Genomic DNA, 21,998 nt, shown 5'->3' with positions numbered 1-21,998 from the left:
TTTCTCCATTCATCCATCTCCTTAAGAACAGACAGAAGCTCCAAGAAAAGCTCTCTTCTTTCTTCAATTTCCCTCACCAAATCTAATTATTAAGAGATACTCTAATATACACTTCTGGTTTTTTTTGGAAACATTTTCATAAATAAGAATTTTGCCTCGACTTTAAAGAGAACAGAGATACATATAAATGTCAAAATTCTACCTAACTTTTAAGGATTTTTCCTAAAGAGGGGCTCAAAATGATTAGATTGGTATTTATTTTTCACAGAACATAAAATCTGTAAGGTAACAGTGAAGGAATCTACATAGATTTGATACTGCTATTATATTTAAAACAAGGTATATATAGCAATGCATGGTCCATTCAGGTCAATGTCCACAATTTTGGTTCAGTTGTCCTACTCTCCTAAGAGATCCAGTATATTAAAGGGGATAAAAATAGGCAAGAAGTTTCTGCAAATACATCTTCAGGGTAGGAACATAAACTCTAGTATCCTGGTGTTCAAGAAATGCTTTTTGAATGGACTGACTCTAAACCAGAGCTTTTTAAACATTTTACACCCACAACCCCCTTTTACATGAGAAAATTCTTAATTATAATAATATAATAACATATATAGATGCATAACATAAATATGTATCAATATTTACTGATAATAAATCATAATTTCATAACTCCCACATTCAGTTATAAGACCTCCATAGAGTTACAAACTACAGTTTAAGAATCTGGGCTCCAGATAACTGAGCAGTAGTCAGAGGTTTGTATATTATAGAGAAGATTTCAGGTTGGAAAAAATCTCAGAGATCATTTGTTCTAAATACTGTATGAGATGAGGAAACTACCTTACAGAGATTAAATAACTTCCCAATATTATGTAGGAAAGAAGGGGCAGTATCAATATAAAAACCAGGCTTTCACACTCAAAATCATTGCAGTAAGGGCTTTTATCTGTTTGTTTTATGCTGATCGATCTGGATATGATTCTATGTCACAGAAGCTAGAGAATTTTAAGTTTCAGCAAACAGATTTTAACGTTCCTTTCATCTACTTATCATGCTAGGTGACTGAGAGCTTTGCTAACTATATTAAACTGCTAATAATAATAAAAAGTAGTTGCAGATGGAGAAATTTATTAATTCCTTTGATTAAAAATTCAATACTAAAATGCAAATTAAAAAAGAAAAATCTAAAGTTTCATTTTACTCTCAGAAAACTGGCAAAGTTGAAAAAGATGGAATAGTCTTGGTTGAAGAAATTGTAAGAAAACAGACACTATTTCCCATTCTTGTTGGAGTTGTGAATTAGTATATCACATGACGGAAAGCAACCTGGAATTATCCAGGTAAAATGACAAAAATATTGTAATTCTTTGATGTCCAAAATGCTATTGCTATTCATATATCCTAAAAGATCACTGATGTAAAAGTTTCCATATTTGCCAAAAATATTTTTTTAGGAAGTAAAATGTTGGAAACAAATATATGGTCATCAATTGGGAGCTATGTAGACAAATTGTGGAACAGGAGAAAGAGCCAAGATGGTGATTTTTAGGGAATGGTTTACCTGCATACTTTCAAAAAGTTCTAGGAAATGGGAAAAAAACCTGAATTATGATGGAGAAATATAGAAATATAGAGAAAAGTCCAATTTAATCATTTGTCCAGGTTAGTTTGGCATAGAGATAGACAAAGAGGTCTAGGGTAATGAGATTGGATCAGGAGCAAGAGCACTCCAGCACCTGGTAGGGGCAAAGGCTACATGTAAGGGTAAGAAGGATACCCCAAACCCATATGAAGATATCATCAGATCCATATCCAGACAGCACTAGACCCATAATAAGGCACTTGACAGGGACAGGTGCCAATCAGCAGCTTTGTCACCCGCTATCCAGTTCTAAGTCACAGATCCATGGCAGGCTGAAAAAGGATGACACTATAAAGTAAAGAATTTTAGAACCTTTTTCTATGGGAATATGTTGAAAGAATTAAGCATGGATATCCTGGAGAAATGAAAACTTTAAGAAGGTGAAAGCTGGCTTCAAATATTTGAAGGAATGTCACATGAAAGAAAGATTAGATTTCTGTTTGACCCCGGAAAGTAAAATCAGCAATAATGGGTGGAAATTACAAAGGAGTAAATTAAATCTTTGTATCAGAAGCAAAATCAATGGTAACAATCACTGCTCTCAAATCCTGCCTCAAGATGTGGAGGTTGTCCTCTCTTTAGAGATCATTAATTGGATTTAATTATCCAATCCAATCCATCCATCCATCCAAAGATTGGATGGAAGGCTCCTGTGAAGGAAGAGAGAGGTCATTATTACAGCATGGTGGAATATCACAAGCCCTGGGATATCAACCCCTGTGAACAAATGTTTTGGGAAATCTTGCATGAGGATTCATGTTCACCTAGGCTGCTACAAAGTGAGCCATGTAGAATCTGCCTATGTTATCTAGACAAACTTGTAAAATAAAAAGTTACCAGAAAAAAGAAGAACTTTTGTGGGCTTCTGTTCCAAGTTATTTCAAATATTTTTGACAGAAAAGACACAGAAATTTATACAATAACCACACTTAAATAGTCATAAATCATATTAAAACTTTTAAGAACTCGAATCAACTCAATAACTAACAAAATTCTGGATGACCATTAATGAATTATCCACCTGACAGATAAGATGAAGAATAAGATGTGGAAATTTAGCTCCTAGACAATGCAGGAATTTGTTTTGTTTGAATAGGAACATTTGTAGCATGTTTTTTTTAAATTTTCTGTTTTTTCCAGGGGTGGAGGGATGAGGAAGAGGAGAGGGAGAAGGAGAAAAAAGAGAAGGACAAACAGAAAGAAGAGGAGGAGAAAGAGAAGGAAGTATAGGGGAGAGAGAGAGAATTAGAGAGACAGAGAGATAGAGATAGAGAAACAAAGAAGTTAAAAGAGACAGAGAGACACACACAAGGAAAGAGAAAAGGAGAAAGAAAGAGAGAGAGAAATAATAAAATTTTATTTTCTTGGATATCAACTCTAAAAAATTTAATTCTAAAAATCTATTTTTATTCATTAAAATAAAATATAATTTAAATGACAAAGATCACTGATGGCATCCTATTAATCACATCTGCGATCTTAGGATGTTTTATGGGTGTTCAAATACTGTCTATGAAACTATGAGTCTCTTTAGAGTTTTTTTTTTTTTATGTTATCTTCATTTTATCTGCAGAACTTTGCACAGTGCCTAATGCATAGTAGGTGCTTGCTGGCTTATTCACTGAATCTCATTGGATTATCTGAGGTCTCTGAGACTCAGTTAGTCCATCCCTAAAATTAAAGAGTTGGCCAGATAGCCTTGAAGGTTATTGCCTTCTCTGTCTGGGCCTGATGATTTGAAGCCATTGAGGAGTCTGTGTAACCTCTAGGTCCTCCCTTTTCCTAGGCTTTAACTCCCTAGTAATTTTTGCTCTGTCCCAGACCTTTAGACAACTGTCCTTGGAAGAGAAATTGAAATAAATTATGGTTGATTGGTTGGGCCTCTGCATCCCTGGCTGTTCTCTTCATCCCACTTACCCTGAGAAGCAATCCTAACGCATTTTAACCATCCTCTTCTGTCCGACAGAGTTTTAAAGTAAAAAACAAAAACAATAACAAAACAACTCTAATTATTATCCTTAGGATTCTTTACCAACCTCAGTTCATTCATCACACATTTCTTTCTTTCTTTTTAACAGTTAACACAAAGAGATTTACATAATCATAGCAAAATAATTTTTTTGTGGATATCTTAATATCATTTCTTTGTCCACCTAGTTGGGCAGCTAGTTGGTGTAGTGGTGCAGTGGATAGAGTACTGGCCTTGAACTCAGGAAGACCTGAGTTCAAATGTGACCTCAGACACTTAACACTTCCTAGCTGTGTGACCTTGGGCAAGTCATTTAACCCCAAATGTCTCGGCAAAAAAAAAAAAAAAAAGATATTAAGAAAGGCAATCACGCACTTTCTCTGCCTCTGTATTAGCTGTGATGATGTCCTGATTAAGCAACAGGAATAGGCTGGAACTTTGCATGGCTTATTGGAATTGTGTGAAGGAAGGAATATAAGTTGTTTGTTCCTTTAATTTCCTGAGTCAATTAAGTCTCAAGGCTGAGTTCAACATCTGGCCCAGACCATGTAGTAGAGGATTCTGGTAAATATTCTTCCTGCTATATCATTGTGTCCATCAGTTTCCCAGAGAGAGCTGCTTCATAGCTTGATGATTGTTGGTACTTCTGGAAGAAGTTCTATCAATTTTTACAAAGAGGCTTACATATTTATCTTATATCCCTGGTGGCTATTATTTTTATATCTCTACCTCTTTAAGACAATGACAATCCAGAAGGAAGAGTTCACACAGATTAGGACAGAAACAGATAGTTGAAAAAAGTGCCGTGGAAGATTTAATAAGCAAGCAACAGCATCACCATATAAACCCATAGATTATGTATGCACATAAACATTTCTAATACAAACAGCTCATCCTTATTTAAAATCTACAAAACTTTCTGTCTCTTTTCTGTCTTTGTCTCCATAACTCTGTCTCTGTCTCTCTGTCTGATTGTCTGTCTCTGTCTCTCTAGCTATCTCTGACACATTTTTTACAAGACTGTTCCATGCTGTTGGGTATCCATCCTAAGACACCTTACCTTATTTCTGTGTCTGGAAAATTAACGAGTTCTTAGCACTGTCATGTTGATCTCTTTTTTGTTTTGCATTTTTTTTGGAGCTTCCTTTTTCGTTCTTGCTTGGAATAATCACTTTTTATGCTTTCCCAGATTTATTCTTAAGCATTTTCTATCCCTTTAGAGTTAAGCTATCCTTATAGAAATAAAAATTATTACATCCTAGCTCTCTCTGAATACTTTGAAATATGGTCTCCCATAATATAGAACTTGTGTCATTCTATCTGATGCTCCTCTTCTTCATTATCATTAACTTAATATCAGTGTGATCAACTATCCTCGGCAATCTTGTCAGTTCAGCTTATGTAAAATGAAGCAATAGCACAATGTTGGAATAGGAATGAGGAACAGCAGTGCTCAAAGCTTGCCTCAGACCCTAACTTATGCTTCTATACAAAGTGCCTCAGTTTCCTCATGTGTAAAATGAGGGGATGGAAATGATAGCCTGTAAACTTTCTTCCTTATCTAAATTGAATGTTCTTATTAGACATTATCAAGTCCAGAATGAGACATTCCTTTTTAATGATATATCATTCTGGGAAGAAGATATTGTTATTAAAACAAATCACAAATCTGTCGGACTCCTCTGCTTCAGGAAGTGAGAAAACATCAATGTGTCTGTTGAGTTGAAGATATCTGATACTACAATATCATGATTAGAAGATTTTAAACTCATTTATTACATCCTTCTATCTAGGAGTACAGTGGCAATTTTCCTTCAGTTGTTGTGTTGATTTTCACTGAAATGGGTCCTACTATGTTGTCTTTTTTGGAGTTTTAAATTTATTACATTATATATATATATATATATATATATATAATGTCCTTCAATTTTTCAAAGATATTGTAGTGCTTTGCCATTTCCTCCTACAGTTCATTTTAAAGATGAGGAAACTGAGATCATCAGGGTTAAATAATTTGACCAGGGGCACACAGATAATTAAGTATTTGAAGCCAGAGTTGAACTCATGTTTTCCTGACTCTATCCACTTGGAACACTTTAAAGTATTGTGGTTTCCCCATATCTTTTCAGCAATCCTCTACACCAGAACTAGCAAATATGCTATAGACCTTCTTCTAGGGAGCAGAAAATAGTAAAGGATTTTTTTTCTTTTTTTCCTAAGGAGAATGGCTCTAAAATGGAGGAAAACAATTGGTCAATGATGTAAAGGAAGGTTAGGATCAGGTAAGTTATTATAAACATGGGCATTATCTCTATATATATGCATAAGGAAAGAAATCAATGGATCACAGAGCTCAGTTCTGTTATTTAGCATTGACAAAGTATAGTTTCCCTCTAGCCCCAAATATGATGCTGGAACCTTTCTCTATTTCTCAAGTTTGGGGTTTTATTTTGGGTCATTAGCTAGTTATATCTCTTACTGAATCCAGTAAATTTTCTTACATACTAGATCAGTTTGACATGTAAAATCACTGAGTAAAATATTCAAAACAGAAACTTACAAGGACAATCAAGGACGTCGCATTAAATAACTGCTTGCTGTCTTGTTGTGTGGGAAGTGCTTGTCTAGAACTATTGAATATTCTTTCTCTTCACCCCAGAAAAAAACCTCTAGCAAATCATTTCCCGAAGGGGATTGTCTCGGGAACTTGGAACACTTTAAAGTATTGTGGTTTCCCCTCATCAAAGTCCCTGCTATGTTCTCTTGAGAAGATCCCAAAAGGCTTATTAGATGTTTGGTTAGTTCTGATTTAGTGTAATTTTGCCTTTATTGGAATGTTTGATTTTTCTTTTTTATATAAACACAAGTATTATGATTCTTGGAACTTGATCACTATTTTACAATTACAAATACCTCTCTCTCTATTCTATCTTCCACTATACCGTCTCATTTGGTTGAACTCAGTAGCTCCTGTTGATTCATTATCATTAAATTATCACCTTTGATTCTAGAATCAAAACAAGCCTGTTTCCAAAGATGATTAAAGAAAAAAAAAAGAGCCTATATGTTATAAAATGTTTATAGTAACTCTCCTTGTGGTAGCTAAGAATTGTAAATTGAGGGAATGCCCATCAACTGGAGAATGGCTGAACAAGTTATGGTATGTGATTGTGATGGAGTATTATTGTGTTATAAGAAATGAAGAGCTCAATTAGTTTACAAAAACACAAAGTACCTTAGAAATATAATTTTTAATGATTACCACAAAATTCCAAAGTAATTGGAAAATCACAGAACTCTTGGGAAGTCAGAAAAAGAATAGCTAATGATTACTTTTTTTCATGATCTTTCCCCATCCTCTGGGCCTAGAAAGGCCCTGGAGAGTAAGTCCCTATACTATGTAGGTCTCTATGCTGGTTTATGTGCGCTCTCATTTGGAGCACTTGAAGTGATGTCACCTTAGGACTCCAGTGAGACAAGAACTGTTGGGAGCAGCAGGACTTGGAGTGAGATTACTTCCCCCAAAGCCCATATCCCATTATTCCCAAAGATCAGGGTGTGCTTTGAGAAGTGTCTTGAGGAAGAAATAGTGCTTGGAGGATTAGGGTCAAAGATACAGAAGGGCTGGTTCTGAGTCTAAACATAAGCATCTCATCCCTAACAAAGCAAGAGTGGAAAGGGAGTAAAGGTGGAATGAGTAGGTAGGACATCTGACTTTCCAGAGTCACTGACCAACCTTCAGAATAAGGGTGAGATTGCCATCAGGGATCAGAGCTTAAGATTTAGACCTTCAGTGACTTTAGAGATCAGCTAGTTTATCCCCTTCATTTCTGGGAAAGAAAGCTCTAGGATTCCTATTGCACTTTATGGTCTATAAAACACTTCTCATTTGATTTTCATAACAATTCTGGAAGGTAGATGCCGTCATTCTCCCTATTTTCCAAATGAGGAAATTAAAGCTGAGGGAAGTTTAAATGATTTGTCCACTTGCACAGCTAGTAAGTTTCTGATGCAGGTTTTGAGCTTATTTAACCAACAAAAAAATAATTTGGAGCTAGTATCTTCCTGATATTAAATCAAACATGCAATTCACTATACCGCCTTGATGTCTAAAGAAACTGATAGAATTTGATTACATATATGTGAAAAGGCTGTTCTCAATTACATTTCAAGTTCCTTCCTGCTCTTAATTGACTCTCTGGTGTACTAGTCTATCAAAAGCCTGATGCTCAGGGTTTGAGATATAAAGATAGAAAGTACATTATCCCAGTGCTCGATATTTGTATTCTATTCGAATGGGGAGGGAATAGGATATGCCATTTATAGAGAATAAAAGGAGATAGAGAGAGGGAGGAAGGGAGGAAAGGGGAGACAGACAGAGAGACAGAGAAGTGGAAGAGACTACAGTAAAAAATTAAAGAGGAAAATACTTCCAGTTGAGGGTAGCAGAAAAGGCTAGATTCCTGGAGGATGCAGGATGCCTGATTGATGCCTTGAAGGAACAATGATTATGAAAGAAGAAATAAAGAAGTAGGGCATTTGAGAAAAGAAATGCTGGTTTAAATAAATGGAGGCTAGAAAAGGCAGGCTTATTTTGGAGGAGTGCTGGTAGTCCAGTTTGGCTGGTATACAGAATGATGATAATGAGTCTTAGAAGAAGGATCCAGTCAGATTCTTAAACACCTAATAAAAAAAGTTTGCATGTTAGGTATACTATCTGCAGCAATAGAGGGCTATTGGATATTCTGGAGAAGGATAGGTACCTTGTTTGTCTGAGGTGGGTTATTTCGGAAACTTTGTGAAATATAGTTAGATTTAAAAAATGGAAAGAGAGAGAATCCTTGGGAGACAATATAATAACCCAGACCCAGGAGGTTGAGGGCCTGAGCTCTCAGGGTGGCTATGTGACTCAAAAGGACAATTGGAGGCAAGAGCTGTTTTATAGGAAGAATTGACAGGACCTGGCAACTTATTGGATATAAATTGATGAGGAATAGGAAGAATAATACATGACTAAGATTTTGAGCCTGGGCGATGGAGGGCATTGAGATGTCACCAAAAGAAGCAGGTAAGTTGGGAGGAGGGACAGGTTTGGTGGGGGCAGAGCCAAGATGGATTCAAACTTTCCTTTGGACAAGGTACTAAATAACTTCTCTGATTTTTCACCTAGAGAAAAAAAAAGAATTGGGCTAAGGGACGACAAGAAAATAACAACTAGCTGTAGCAGGATGACATTTTGACCATAGTGGCCACAAAAGGGGTCACATAATGATGAGAGAGTAAGGATGAGATGATATTGAGGCATAAATTAAGACACGGAAACCTAGTGATGTCTATGGGCCAATATGCAGAAATGTGAGTTAGGTACATGAAGGGGCAGCGAGGTATGTAGGAGGAAAAGGAGAATGGGAAAGATGAAAGAGTGGGATATGGAATATAGGGAGGGAGGGAAGTGGTTGTGGCCCATGCCTGTAATCCCTGTTACTGAGAAAGGCTGAGGTTGATGGATCTCTTGAGTTCAGGAGTTCTGAACCATAGGAGGCTAAACACACACACACACACACACACACACACACACACACACGCACACACACACACATAAATGAACCATGAGGAAGAAGTGATCTGGTGGGCCGCTATGTAGCTGAGATTATGTAGACTGACTCAAGTCATAAATGAAATTAGCAGTGAGAACAGCTGGCAGTAAGAAGAGTGGCCACTGTACCTCCAGCCTGAGGAAGATAAGGAAATCAGTCTACAAAAGAAAAGAATAAAAACAATAGACACTGAACTAGATATAAGGAAGCTTGTCCTCTAGTTCTAATTCTGCCAATGGCTCTGTGATGGAGATAGTTTAGTGTGACCTCAGAAAAATCATGGAAACTCCTTGTGGTCTCTGTTTACTCATCTGTTAACACAGAGACTTGGCTAGACAATCTCTAACACATCTATCATTTCTGAGATTCTGAAGCTCCTCACAAATCTCACATCATTCTAGGTCTAAGATTCCAGGGTCCTTTCCCTCAGAACTAATGTTTTCTGTTGTGAGTACCTTCTTAGTTCTGACCTGTGGATTCATTTTTCAGCTCAAAAAGCCTATGATTCCCTGGATTTAACTATATCTACACATTTTTCCTACTCTAAGCAAAGGAAAAATATTGTCAGGGCACTTTCAGCATGACCAACACCACCACTACTAATGCTTTGTTTTAGAGTTCTCTGAGATTTAGAAAACAAGAATAAAATATCTAGGTGGTATAGTGAATACAGTGTTGAACCTGGAGTCAGGCAATTGAGTTCAAAACCTGTTTCATACATCTTGATGAGACTATGGACAAAATATTCACTCTCTACCTGCCTAATTTACTCTTCCATAAAATAAGGATTATAGTAACATTGATATTGCAAGGCAATGGTGAGGTTTAATTTATAAATAAATAAATGTAAAATATCTTATAAACTTTTGAGTGTTAGATGATGCTATCTATTAACATAATGACTTACATGGCCCTTTAAGGGCTTTCTTCTTCAGAGCAATAAAAGGGAGACTAGAGATTTATTTCTTGCATTCTGTCATTGCTGAGAAAAACCATGCTGGGACTCCTTGTGAAACTTTCTTTAAGAGCCAGGTTAAAAGTCATAAGGAAAGTGAAACTTTCTCAACTGCCTCTCATGTGGTAATCTTAGAAAATCGAACTCATACTGTAGGAAAAAAATCTTGGAGTATATGAATCACAGTATGTCAGTTGGTTTTGCTGAACTCCTTTTTTATTTTCTTTTTCAGTCTTTGTTACAAAAGACTGAAGTGGGTAATGGGGAGGAGGAATTGAAAAATAAAGGTGATGGGAAAACTGAATATTTCTACAAAATGAAACCCAATAGTAAACTAAATTCTATTTTATTTCTAATTTGAGGTCACTAAAATCTCTTGGTCTTTCTCTCTGCATCCTTCATTTGCAGATGATATTAAAGCCATGACCCAAGGAAATGGCACCAGAGTGACCGAGTTCATTCTACTGGGATTTGCAGTTCGACAAGAACTGCAGTACATGCTCTTCCTGGTATTTCTGGTCATCTACAATATATCTCTAGTGGCTAATTTTGGTATGATCCTGCTCATCAAGTGTGATGCTCGTCTTCACACTCCCATGTATTTTTTCCTCCAAAACTTGGCTTTTGCTGACCTCTGTTACACATCTGCTATCACTCCCAAGATGTTGGTCAACTTCCTGGTTTCAGATAAATCCATCTCATTCTCAGGATGTGTGATACAATTATATATTTATGGGATATTTGCGACAATTGAATTATACCTTCTGGCTGCCATGGCTATAGATCGTTATGTGGCCATCTGCTACCCACTTCGTTATCCGATCATCATGTCCCAGAGAGCCTGCATCCAATTGGCCACTGGATCTTATGTTATGGGCTCCCTGAATGCCACCACACAAGTTGGACTTCTTTTTTCACTGTCCTTCTGCAATTCCAACACCATCAATCACTTCTTTTGTGATTTGCCCCCAATCTTGGCCCTTTCCTGTTCTAATATTGACATCAATGTGATGTCGTTAGTCATTTTTGTGGGTTTTAACCTGGTGAGCACATTGCTAGTTGTGTTCTTCTCTTATGTTTATATTCTGGCTGCCATTTTGAGGATGCCCTCTTCTGCGGGGAGACACAAAGCCTTCTCCACTTGTGCTTCCCACTTGACCGCCGTTACCATTTTCTATGGGACACTCTCTTATATGTATTTACAGCCTTCTTCCAGTGAGTCACAAGAGAATGATAAAGTGGCCTCTGTGTTTTATGGCATTGTGATACCCATGTTGAACCCCCTGATCTACAGTCTGAGAAATAAGGAAGTGAAAGAGGCAATGAAAGTGCTCATGAAAAGTTGTTAATGACTAATGAATGCCTTGTATTCCAGTGAAGTAGTTCAGAAGAGTGTCCATTCAAAGAACATCGCTTTTCTTTTCTTTAACAACTAGGTATTTGATCAGTTCAGAGAGCATCTCATTTAACTGCTTCAATATAGGGGGGGTTATGACTAGGTGGAGTTTAAAATTTAGAAACATATTCGATCCTTGAATATATTTGGAAATTTTCTGCAACCTACTAAAACTCAACATAGACATCACTGCTGTCCTTTGAGTCATCCATCCCTCTGATTCTACCAAAATTTTGGTGTTTCAAGATTTGTTACCCCTCATTACTCTTAAAAGAATGCTTGCATTAAGAAGACGAGTCTTTGTAGTAGGGTGTAAATTGTGATCATTAAAAGCACCAGGCAATTTCCTAAATGTAACATTCACCATATTATTCCTCCCTTTAATGTTTAGTTGATTTCACTGTTTATGTATAGTGTTTATATCAGTAATTTGTGTTTATGTGCTAATTCATGGACTTGTAATACATTTACATGTTATTGTCTGAAGTATAAATATTTATATCATCCACTTAATTGTTTTTATATGAATCGCTAGGGTAACTTCTTTGGAAATAATGCATTGATTTCAGTAAGTATGTTTTATGTAGTCAGTACACCATTACATGTAAACCGGAGCTTCCAAAAGACCTTGAAATTAATGGAGGATCCTTTATTTATCAAGATAGTATGCAAGATATCCTCAGTGACAATGGTGAACACACTGGAAATCAGTTTTATCTGTATTTTATGCCTCATTTTATCTCAATAACTAAATGATAGCACCTTCTCTGAAATGAACCAAATTTACTATTATTCTCAAAGAGTTGTTCCAATATTTCAGGAGAATAAGCCTGAGGAGGAGCAGGCAGTGGAGGAGAGACAGAGAAGCTAGTGTAACGTTGGGAGTAATTTCTTCACTAAAGTCATAATGAAAAGAAGTAGGAGATTTTGCAGATGGGATGAGTGGCTAGGACTTCTTATATTCTGGAGCAATTGACTGATCTTTATGGGAAAAAATGGACCTAGAAGTCAAATAATCTGAAGAGAATCAGAGATAGTGTATGTAATTTTTTTTTGAAATTGTAAAATGCTTTACCAATAAGAGATAGTATATGTAAAGAGCTTTGCAAAGTCAAATTGACTGATAATTGTCAATTACAACCATCATTAGGATTCAAAACTGGAAGGATCTTAGAAACCACTTTCTACAATATTCATATTTCAGGACATTGAGGCACAAAAAGTTAATTCAAGTCAAAAATATTTTCCCAAGATGTACCAATATGTACTAGCCATAGAGAGGTGTATGAACTGATTATGGTGGACTAGAAGCTCTGATATCAAGGCTCTTTACCCTATCTTTGGCATTTGCCTGATTCACCCACTTCTCCATTGTGGCTTCAAGAAGCTGTAGCATGTATGGTGGCCACAAGAGTAACTTATAGGACTCAAATGGTTAAGTTAGAGCAGAGTCTACCTTAAGCATGTGAAATCTTCCTTAGTAGAAATGGTAGATGAAACAACTTGTTTCAATATCCATCAAAGCAGTTGAGGGAGGTACTGTGGAGGGCTTAGAGCTTGGCCAAATATTGATGATGTCAAGGTCATCCACTATATCCCGGGCCCTTGCCAGTCAGGGAGTGAGACTGATGACTTGATGCAACTCTGCCTCATTTAACTAATTCATGTGTAAGTTAATACATTACTTCATGATAGCACTGGTCTCCTAAGAAAATTAAGGATTATTGGAATACACAAGAGCCATCTAACTGTGGCTGCTTGGAGATACAACCCAGAATGGATCTCCTCCTGTGAGAGGATGATACAAGGAGACTAAGAGGCAGTTGTTGTTCTCTGACCTCTCTGACTGAGAGGCCGTTGCATTTTCTGACCTCTCTCCTCTTCCCTCTGCCTCCAATTTATCTCATTCCTCATTCGCAACACCTGTGTCAGCAAAGGCTGCCTTGCAAACCCTTCCGATGTTATGATCCACAGCTGTGGAGGCTCTTAGGGAATTGACCTGTCCCTTAACAAAGGATGAACAATAACAACTAGGTATGATGTAACAGATGCAAAGAAGAAATATATATTCATACTTTTGCTCATAGTGGCAGTAATCAAATTCTACCTGCTTCTATGGATAGTACGCTAAAGAAGTAGATAGTATTTATATGACTCCTACAACATGGTATACTTGATAGCAATCATATAGTATTACCCACAGAAGATAGAGATTGATGAGGAAATAGACAAAATCCAGACAAAGGACTGTAAGCATCGAGGAGAGCTGAAAACATTTGCAGCCAGAAAGAAGAGGAAATATTTCATGGAAGAGATGACAATCTGAAAGACAAGGTATAAATGATATACTTTCCAGATAACAGGTCCTAGTAAATATGTATGGAGATGAAAGATGAATGGTTGATTGAAGAGAAACTAGCAATCCAGTCTTCCTGGAATATAAAATATTTAAAAGGAAGTGCTGTGAAATAAGGCTGACTTGGGATAATGGAACCAAATTAAGGAAAACCTTAAATATGTCAAGCTAAGGAGTTTGTAGATGAGGCAATCAGAAGCCTCTGAATGGACTTGAGAAGAAGGACAATACAGTTGGACTTCTGAGTAAATTATTTGAGCAGTGGCATGAAAAAATGATTGAAAAAGACAACCACTGGAGGTAATGTTAATCAGTCATTTTCAATCATGTCTGATTTGTGACTCCGTTTGAGATTTTCTTGATAAAGATATTGGAGTGGCTTGCCATTTTCTATACAGATAAGGAACCTGACATAGATAGGGTTAAATTGTCCAAGTTCACACAGCTGAAAATGTCTGAAACTACATCTGAATTTAGGGAAATGGGTCTTGCTGACTTCAGGAATATCCACTGCATTCCCCTAGATGCTGTTGGATATAACCAAAAATAATTAAGTATTTATCACTACATAGAATGTCAAAACATATAATTTCAGTTAAAGAAATTAAAGCTATTTATATTCATATGAAAAATGTTCTAAATCACTACTGATTAGAGAAATGAAAATTAAAAAAAGCTGAGACATTACTTTACACTTATTAAATTGCTTAATGTTCCAGAGAAAGAAAACGATAAATATTGTAGATGATGTGGGAAAATTGGGACACTAATACATTGCCAGTGGAGTTGTAAACTGATCCAACTATTCTGGATAGCAATTTCAAACTATGCTTAAAGGACAATAACACTATGCACATCTTTAGGACTGTATCTCAAAGGGATCCTAAAAAGGGGAAAAAAGATCTACATGTACAAAAAATGTTTATAACAGCTCTTTTTGTGGTAGCAAAGAATTGGAAATTGAGGTAATGCCCATCAGTTGGGGAATGGCTAAACAAATTATAGTGAATGAATGTAAATGAATACTATTGTGCCATAAGAAATAATAAGCAAATGGATTTCCAATATATATATGTATATGTATATGTATATATATATATATATATATATATATATGGATTTACATGAACTGATGTTACGTGAAGTAAACAGGACCAGAAGTACATTGTACACAATAACACCAATATTGTGTGGATGGTCAACTTTGGTAGACTTAGCTCTTTTAAGCAATACAGTGGTTCAAGCAATTCCAAAAGACTCATAATGGAAAACACCATCCACATTCAGAGAAAAAAAAAACTATGGAATCTGAATGAAGATCAAAGCATATTACTTAACATTTCTCCCCCTTTTTTCTGTTTCTTCTTTTGCAACATGATTAATGTGAAAATATGTATAACATGCTTGCACATGTATAACCTATATCAGATTGCTTGCCATCTTGGGAAGGGATGAAAAGAAGGGAGAAAAAGAGAGAGAAAAAAATTGGAACTCAAAATCTGATAAAAATAAATGTAAAAACTACTTTTCCATGTAATTGAAAAATAAAACATTATCTAGAACAATAACAAAAATTAAATAAAAAAGAATATATCACTAGAGTTCAGGTTAGAAAGCATGAGAGCCTGAATTAAGCCACTAGGTGGCTGTATAAGTATAGAGAAGGACATAGATGTGAATAGACTTAATATTATAACTGACAGGAATTATTGGATATGAATGGGAAGGAAGGATCAAAGATGTCTCTGGTGATTTTGAACCAGATTGAGAAAGAGTATTGTGTGTCATCCGGAGAAATAGGCAAATTTGAAATGAGTGACAGGTTTGGTAGGTGGCAAACCAAGATTGGATGGATACAAGTCCCTAATCTTTTTGTGTAGAGCATTAACCAGGAAGTCATTCACCTGTGTTAGGAAAAAAAAATAGGGGTCACTACAAAAGATAATTTAGGGGAAGGAGCAGTAGAAGAGAGATCACTGAAGTTATGGATACCAGCAGCAAGAGAACAGATCAATAGGTGCAGTTTTTAGGTAGTTTTGTAATATATCTTGGAATGACATTTCCCAGTTCTCAGAAGTGAACATCTCTTCAATGATTTATTTCCTTTTGTTTATTGAAAGTGTTTTATAGTTGTGTGTTTTTTATAATCTTCTTTGTGTATTAATGGGTTAATATCCAAATATGTGGGGGGTTTATATCCCATCTTCCTCTTCCCAACTCATTTTGCAGATACTTTAAATTGGATTTTTCTTATTCTTTCTTCCTGGGTTTTGTGAGTATTGTTTTTGTGAGTTCCTGATTTTTGAGAGATAATTAAGAAATTTGTGAATTTATTTTGTTCTGATAAACTTGCTAAAGCAATTAATTTTCTTGATTAGTTTTTCACTGATTATTTTGTGTTTCCTGAGGATAACGTCTTGTCATCCTCAAGTTAGATTATTTTGTCTCTCCCTTAACAATGTTTGTACATAGAATTTTGTTCTCTTTAGTATTGCTAAAGATAGCATTTCTAGAACTATGTCAAATAATAATGGGAGGGTATCCCATATGATATTTATGGCTGAAGATGCTCTTGAAGATGAGAATGGGAATTTGATTAGGTTTTACCAAAGTACCTTCAAATACACAGTCTAACTAGATCTTCAGAAGAACCATATTTGGTAAATAGGATGAGTAGAATGAAAAAGCTCCTAGCACTGTGGGGTGTGTGTGTGTGTGTGTGTGTGTGTGTGTGTGTGTGTGTGTATGTGTGGTGTGTGTGTGTGTGTGTGTGTTTTGTATTTATAAGTTGCTATTCTTTTATAAAGAAACTAAGCCTCAGAGAGTCATTGCATCATGGGATGGTAAATCTGGTAAAGTGATCATTTAATTCAAAACTCTCCCCACATTAAAAAAAAAAAAAGGAAACAGGATTCAGACAGGTAAGGACTTGCCCAACATCATACATAGAGTTAACATGAGATATTAACAGATGGAATCCAAGGAAAATGGTGGACACATTTCCACAATAACAACTGAGTGGTAAGTAGAAAATCTTTCCAATTATTTAAAAATATGATATTATATGATGCCAAGGATTTTAAATCATTTTGTGTTATGGAATCCTTCCGCAGACTAGAGAAACCCATTAATCCCTTCTAAGAATAATATTTAAAAAATTTATAATCAAAAGAAATGCTATATTGCAGTTAGAAATTAATGCAAATTAAGTTTTTTTATATCCAAACTTATAGCTACTTTGAAAACTATCCCTAATATAATTTTGGGACCCCCTACTTGAAAATCTTTATTCTGAAACAATTGTAAAAGTTAATAATGTAATAAAATAAATAATCAGATTTGGTAAATGTTCCTCCCACAGTAAGATGAAGAGAGTTTGGCCCTTATAGCAATTAGCACTTAATAAATGCCTTTTAAATTGACTTAAACTGAAAAGGTAAGCGGAGGCTATAGTCTGCCTGCCCCCTTCCAGTAAACCAAACAGTGCTAACATTTGGGACTTTCCACTCCAATATAATGGCAATACTAAGCAAATATATACTAAGGTTTCTTTTCAATTAGAATTCCCTGTGGATGAAGAATATTTTTCCCTGAGTACACACTGATAACATTAATAAGCTGTTGGAGGACATTGCCTAGAAATGAGAGAGGGAACTATTTTAAGTCCTCTCCAGTCATGTTAAACTTAATCACTACCTTAAAAATGACACACATGCTGATTAAAATGATTTCTGATTTGTTCATTAAAATCAGTTGTCTGAGGATGTCTAATTCTTCCTGGGAGACAGCAGTAGTTTCATGGTAACAAAAAAGAGGCTGAAGCCAGGCAAGAAATCAAGATGATCTTGAAGCAGTGGAGGCAAGAAATGAAGAGGGCCTGAAATAGAGTAAAAGCTGTGTGAGTGAGGGAAGAGGGTGCATGGGACAGATGTTGTGGAGGTGGATTTGACAAGACTTGGCAAAAGATCGGTTACAGGAGGGAGAGGGAGAGAAGCATCAAGGATAGCATCTTTTGAGATATCTGAGAATCCAAATCAGTTCAGTTCCATTTGCCATTTCCCTTTAACAATGCTCATAATGGATAGATCCAGAAATGATAATCTTTGTTTTAAACATCTTGAATAACTAAACATAAAATTCAGAAGAAAAAAAATACTTCAATTAAGCATCAGTTTAAATCACACTGGACTCTCTACAGGAATACATGGACCAGATAGCTATGGAAATCTCTTTCAATTCCAAATTGCTGCAACTCTGCATAAACATAGCTGAAGGGTTCAGGTGAGCTAATGCTAGTCCATGAGTAACTCATGTTCTGTTTGATTAATCCATGAGGATGCTAGCTTGATTTGGCTACTATAGGCAACTGAAAGCAGCATTACATAAATTACATATATGTTTCACTCGTTGGGTGTAATGCTGGAGAAACTGAGGCAGGAGAGAGATTAGAGAGTTTTTAATATTTTATTAGTGGGAGAGTAAGATGACTGGACAGGACTCTTGTCTCAAATTATCCAGTCAGACAGAGATACTGGGACCAAGGAATCCATGTTGGTCCCAGGGCTGGAGGAGACTGTCATCTCAAAGAATCCAACGTCCAGCATCCAGCCGCCAGCCCCCAGCTGCTAGCCTCCAGCCATGAATGGAGGAACCCCAACTTCTTAAATACCTTTTCTCTAAACAAAGGAAAGGGTAAGAAGTGCAGGAAAACTGTCAGGATGGAAGAGGCCATAAACCCCAAAAAACCCAGAGACAGGATGTCTGAATACACAGAGATAAAGATATCAGGGAAATATCTTGGAATATTTTAGAGGGATATTGTAAATTCTTGAGGACAGAAAAGAGTCATGAGGTCTACTCTTTTGTTTATCTTGCTTGGGCTAGCAATTTATAATCTTAATGTAATTGGTCCTCAGTAATGGAGCAGAGGGGGGTTTTACAACTCAGGGGATTGACACAGAACAGTTAAAGAAACTGAGACAAGGGAAACTAGTACAGGGAAACTGAGTCAGGATAGTTAAAGAGAACTGTGGCATAACATAGGAAGATATGTGATAGAATTCATGATCCTCACAGGGTCCTATGATTTATTACAAGAAGTCTTCCAGAAGGAATAGAGAAGGGCTCAGCATCTGGAGTTAAGAATGCACTTATCTTGTATCATAAAGCCATCATTGCATAGCCCCTTGAAGATTTTTATTCCTAGAGCCTTAGGAAGCTTGCAAAATAGTGGGATCCACAAGACCTACATAGGCTAGAGAAGAGGCCTAAAGGGCTACAAAGAGGGCTCATATGGTTCTGATATGACAATCTGGGTGTAAAATCACCACACCAGGGTGAATTTAGGAACGCTAGCCCAGACGACCTGGATGTTCTTGAGTTTATTCATTGCTTCCTGGTAATCTCAGTGAGAAAGTTGATGGATTCCCATTTGCAGTTATGGTTCACAATCTTAGCTCTCTGATTAGAATGCATAGAATGAAAAAGCTCCTGATATTGTGTATGGTGTGTGTGTGTGTGTGTGTGTGTGTGTGTGTTGTGTGTGTGTGTGTGTGTGTATTGTATTTCTAACTTTCTATAAGCTTCTGGCTACCATATCTTAGTATCTGACCTTAACATATGATTAAATTTCTTAGGAAAGGGGGTTACTTTTCATTTCTTTAAGCCTTTAAATACTAAAGGAGGAGATGGACAGTCCTGAGAGTTCCAGCTGTGCCAATAGTAGGAGTCTCCAAATAAGCCCAATGAAGAGATCTTCTTCATGATTGAACAACCAGATTGGAATAATATATTTTAAACAACTGTATACTGAGAGCTTCCATGGAGAGAGGAGACCCTATAAAGCCCTCTCCAAATATTCATCAGTTGGGGATTTTTTTGACAGATATTTGGGACTGTATTTTGGGAATATTCTAAAAGAAAAGCTGGAAGATTGGGTACACAGCCATTGTTCTTCCCACAGCAGAGGAGGAAACTCAGGTGGGATTATGCAAGGCAATCCTTCTATGCTGACTCCTTGACATAAGACTTGAAATGAGAATGAGAAGTGACACTTCCAAGTAATGAACTTGGATATGTATGATATCCATATCAAATAAGTATGAACTTATGGGGCATCTTGGTAAGAATGCAAAAAAACAAACAAACAAACAAAAAACCTTTTGGAATTTTGTCTTTCTCCTGACTTATAAAGGTATTAGCCATCTCTATTATATTATATTATATTATATTATGTTATATGCATTAGGCATCTCTGATAAGTTAGTGGATAATTTGAGAGATACTCGAGTTCAAAAGAAGTTGCTTAAACCTTGGTAATCAGTAGGAAAAAAAAAAAACTACTTTGCTTCCTTTCCAATGAACTGTTCTCTCAACTCCCCATTTCTCATTGATTTTTTAAAAAAATATATTATTGTATTTTCCTTTGTGTAAAAAAAAAAAAACAAGGACCACTGGAGTCTTGTCTGGTATGATTAATGTTGGTACAATTATATATTAAGAGAGATGTTTGGACCTTTGTACAAGAGAGATATCTCAGCATGACATGACTCATGATAGAAAAGCAGATCCTGCTCCCAAATAGGAAAAAGAGACAGACAATATTAAAGGCAGATAGGTGGCAGAAGGGAGAGGATGCAGAGAAGATCTTAGTTCAGATTCAACCTCAGACATATTAACTGTGTGACACTGCTCAAATCATTAAACTTCTGTTTGCTCAGTTTCCTCAATTGTAAAATGGGGGTGAGAATAGCCCTCATCTTGTGTGGTGGTTGTAACGATTAAATGAGGTAGTGCTTTCTTTGTAGTTAAGTTCTATTTAAATGCCTTTTCTCTCCTTTACAGTATGTAAGATCTAAATATAAATTGGAGGTGTAATGATCTTTGCTTAAATGCTTTTTTCAAGACACTCTTTTCTGGAGTGCAGGACCAGCAAGCAAGCTGTGCCCTGAACTTGACATAAGAACAATTCTTGCTGTTAACCTTCCAAAACTGATGGTCCCTGAGCTCAGATAAGCACCATCAAGCTCAGACACGAAGCCCTACTATGAATGGCTTAGAGTCAGATAGTAAGAATTAGAAAGGAGATTTGACCTGAAGTCCTCTGATTCTGCAATCATTGCTCTTTTCACTCTCATAAAGAGAAGAAATTCTAAACATTCAGACTAGCAAGAGTACAATAAAGGATTTCATCTCAGATCCCCTGACAACAGAACCTTCCATTTTGGAGTCTAATCTACTATGTGAGGGCCCTCCTATGAATCATATAAATGATTCATAGTCTTGCCTTCTCCATCTGTTTGTTGAGCTAAGAACAACCATGATTTCCATAAGCATTTTTCTACTAACAGCATAATGAGGTCAGATAATGTAAACTATATCCTTTTTTATATATAAGGAAACTGAGGTACTTAAATGGCTAACCCAAGATTATACAACTGTAAATCTAAAACTACAACCCTAATCTGTGCCTTTGCCACTGTACTACCCATGGCCTCAGAAGCATCACCATTCATAAGCTCTACTCTTTTGCACTGAGAAACCAGTAGAACTAGAAAAAAAGTAGACTTTATACAAAAGTGCTTTCTTGGTTTTATTTTACACTACTCATTTGTTTGCATATAAAACTACCATCTTAATATTTGTTCATTTGTTCTGGTTAATCAGATTAACCGGTTGTTTAAAAAGAGAATCAATACATCTAAAAAGAGTTGATAGAAGATTCAAGATTGTTTAGATATGTTACCTCTAATGTCTCCTTTTATCTCTCCTTCTGTGGTTCTAGTTTCTTTTTTGGATCAATATTTCTTTTTCTTGACAGTTGATGCTGCATCATCATCACTATGGGGTGACTCGGTTCTCCACACAAATTATTTCATCTTGTTAACAAGTTGGAAAGGTGTGTTCAAATCCTTGTAACAAATCTATGTGCATGTATATGAGGACTGTCCTTGCTACATTCATAGAGACTCACCAAGGAGCTGACTACCTGATGATGCATTTAGTCTTAATGAAAATTCATGTAGAAGACATAAAAGACTTGGGGGTGGAGGGAGCAGCCATATGGAAGAAATTTTGG

General features: G+C 36.2%; 1 protein-coding gene across 1 annotated transcript; it reads left to right on the top strand.

Annotated features, from left to right (window-relative positions):
* Positions 1-10,591: 10,591 nt before the first annotated feature.
* Positions 10,592-11,518, top strand: LOC127541150 (putative olfactory receptor 5AK3). The gene has a single exon (XM_051966260.1). It carries the CDS (start codon positions 10,592-10,594, stop codon positions 11,516-11,518), a length of 927 nt encoding a protein of 308 aa, XP_051822220.1.
* The last annotated feature ends 10,480 nt before the right edge of the window (positions 11,519-21,998 follow it).

This window comes from Antechinus flavipes, chromosome 6 (genome assembly GCF_016432865.1).
Source record: "Antechinus flavipes isolate AdamAnt ecotype Samford, QLD, Australia chromosome 6, AdamAnt_v2, whole genome shotgun sequence".
NCBI lineage: Eukaryota > Metazoa > Chordata > Mammalia > Dasyuromorphia > Dasyuridae > Antechinus > Antechinus flavipes.
This window is presented reverse-complemented; position numbering and strand designations above follow the sequence as displayed.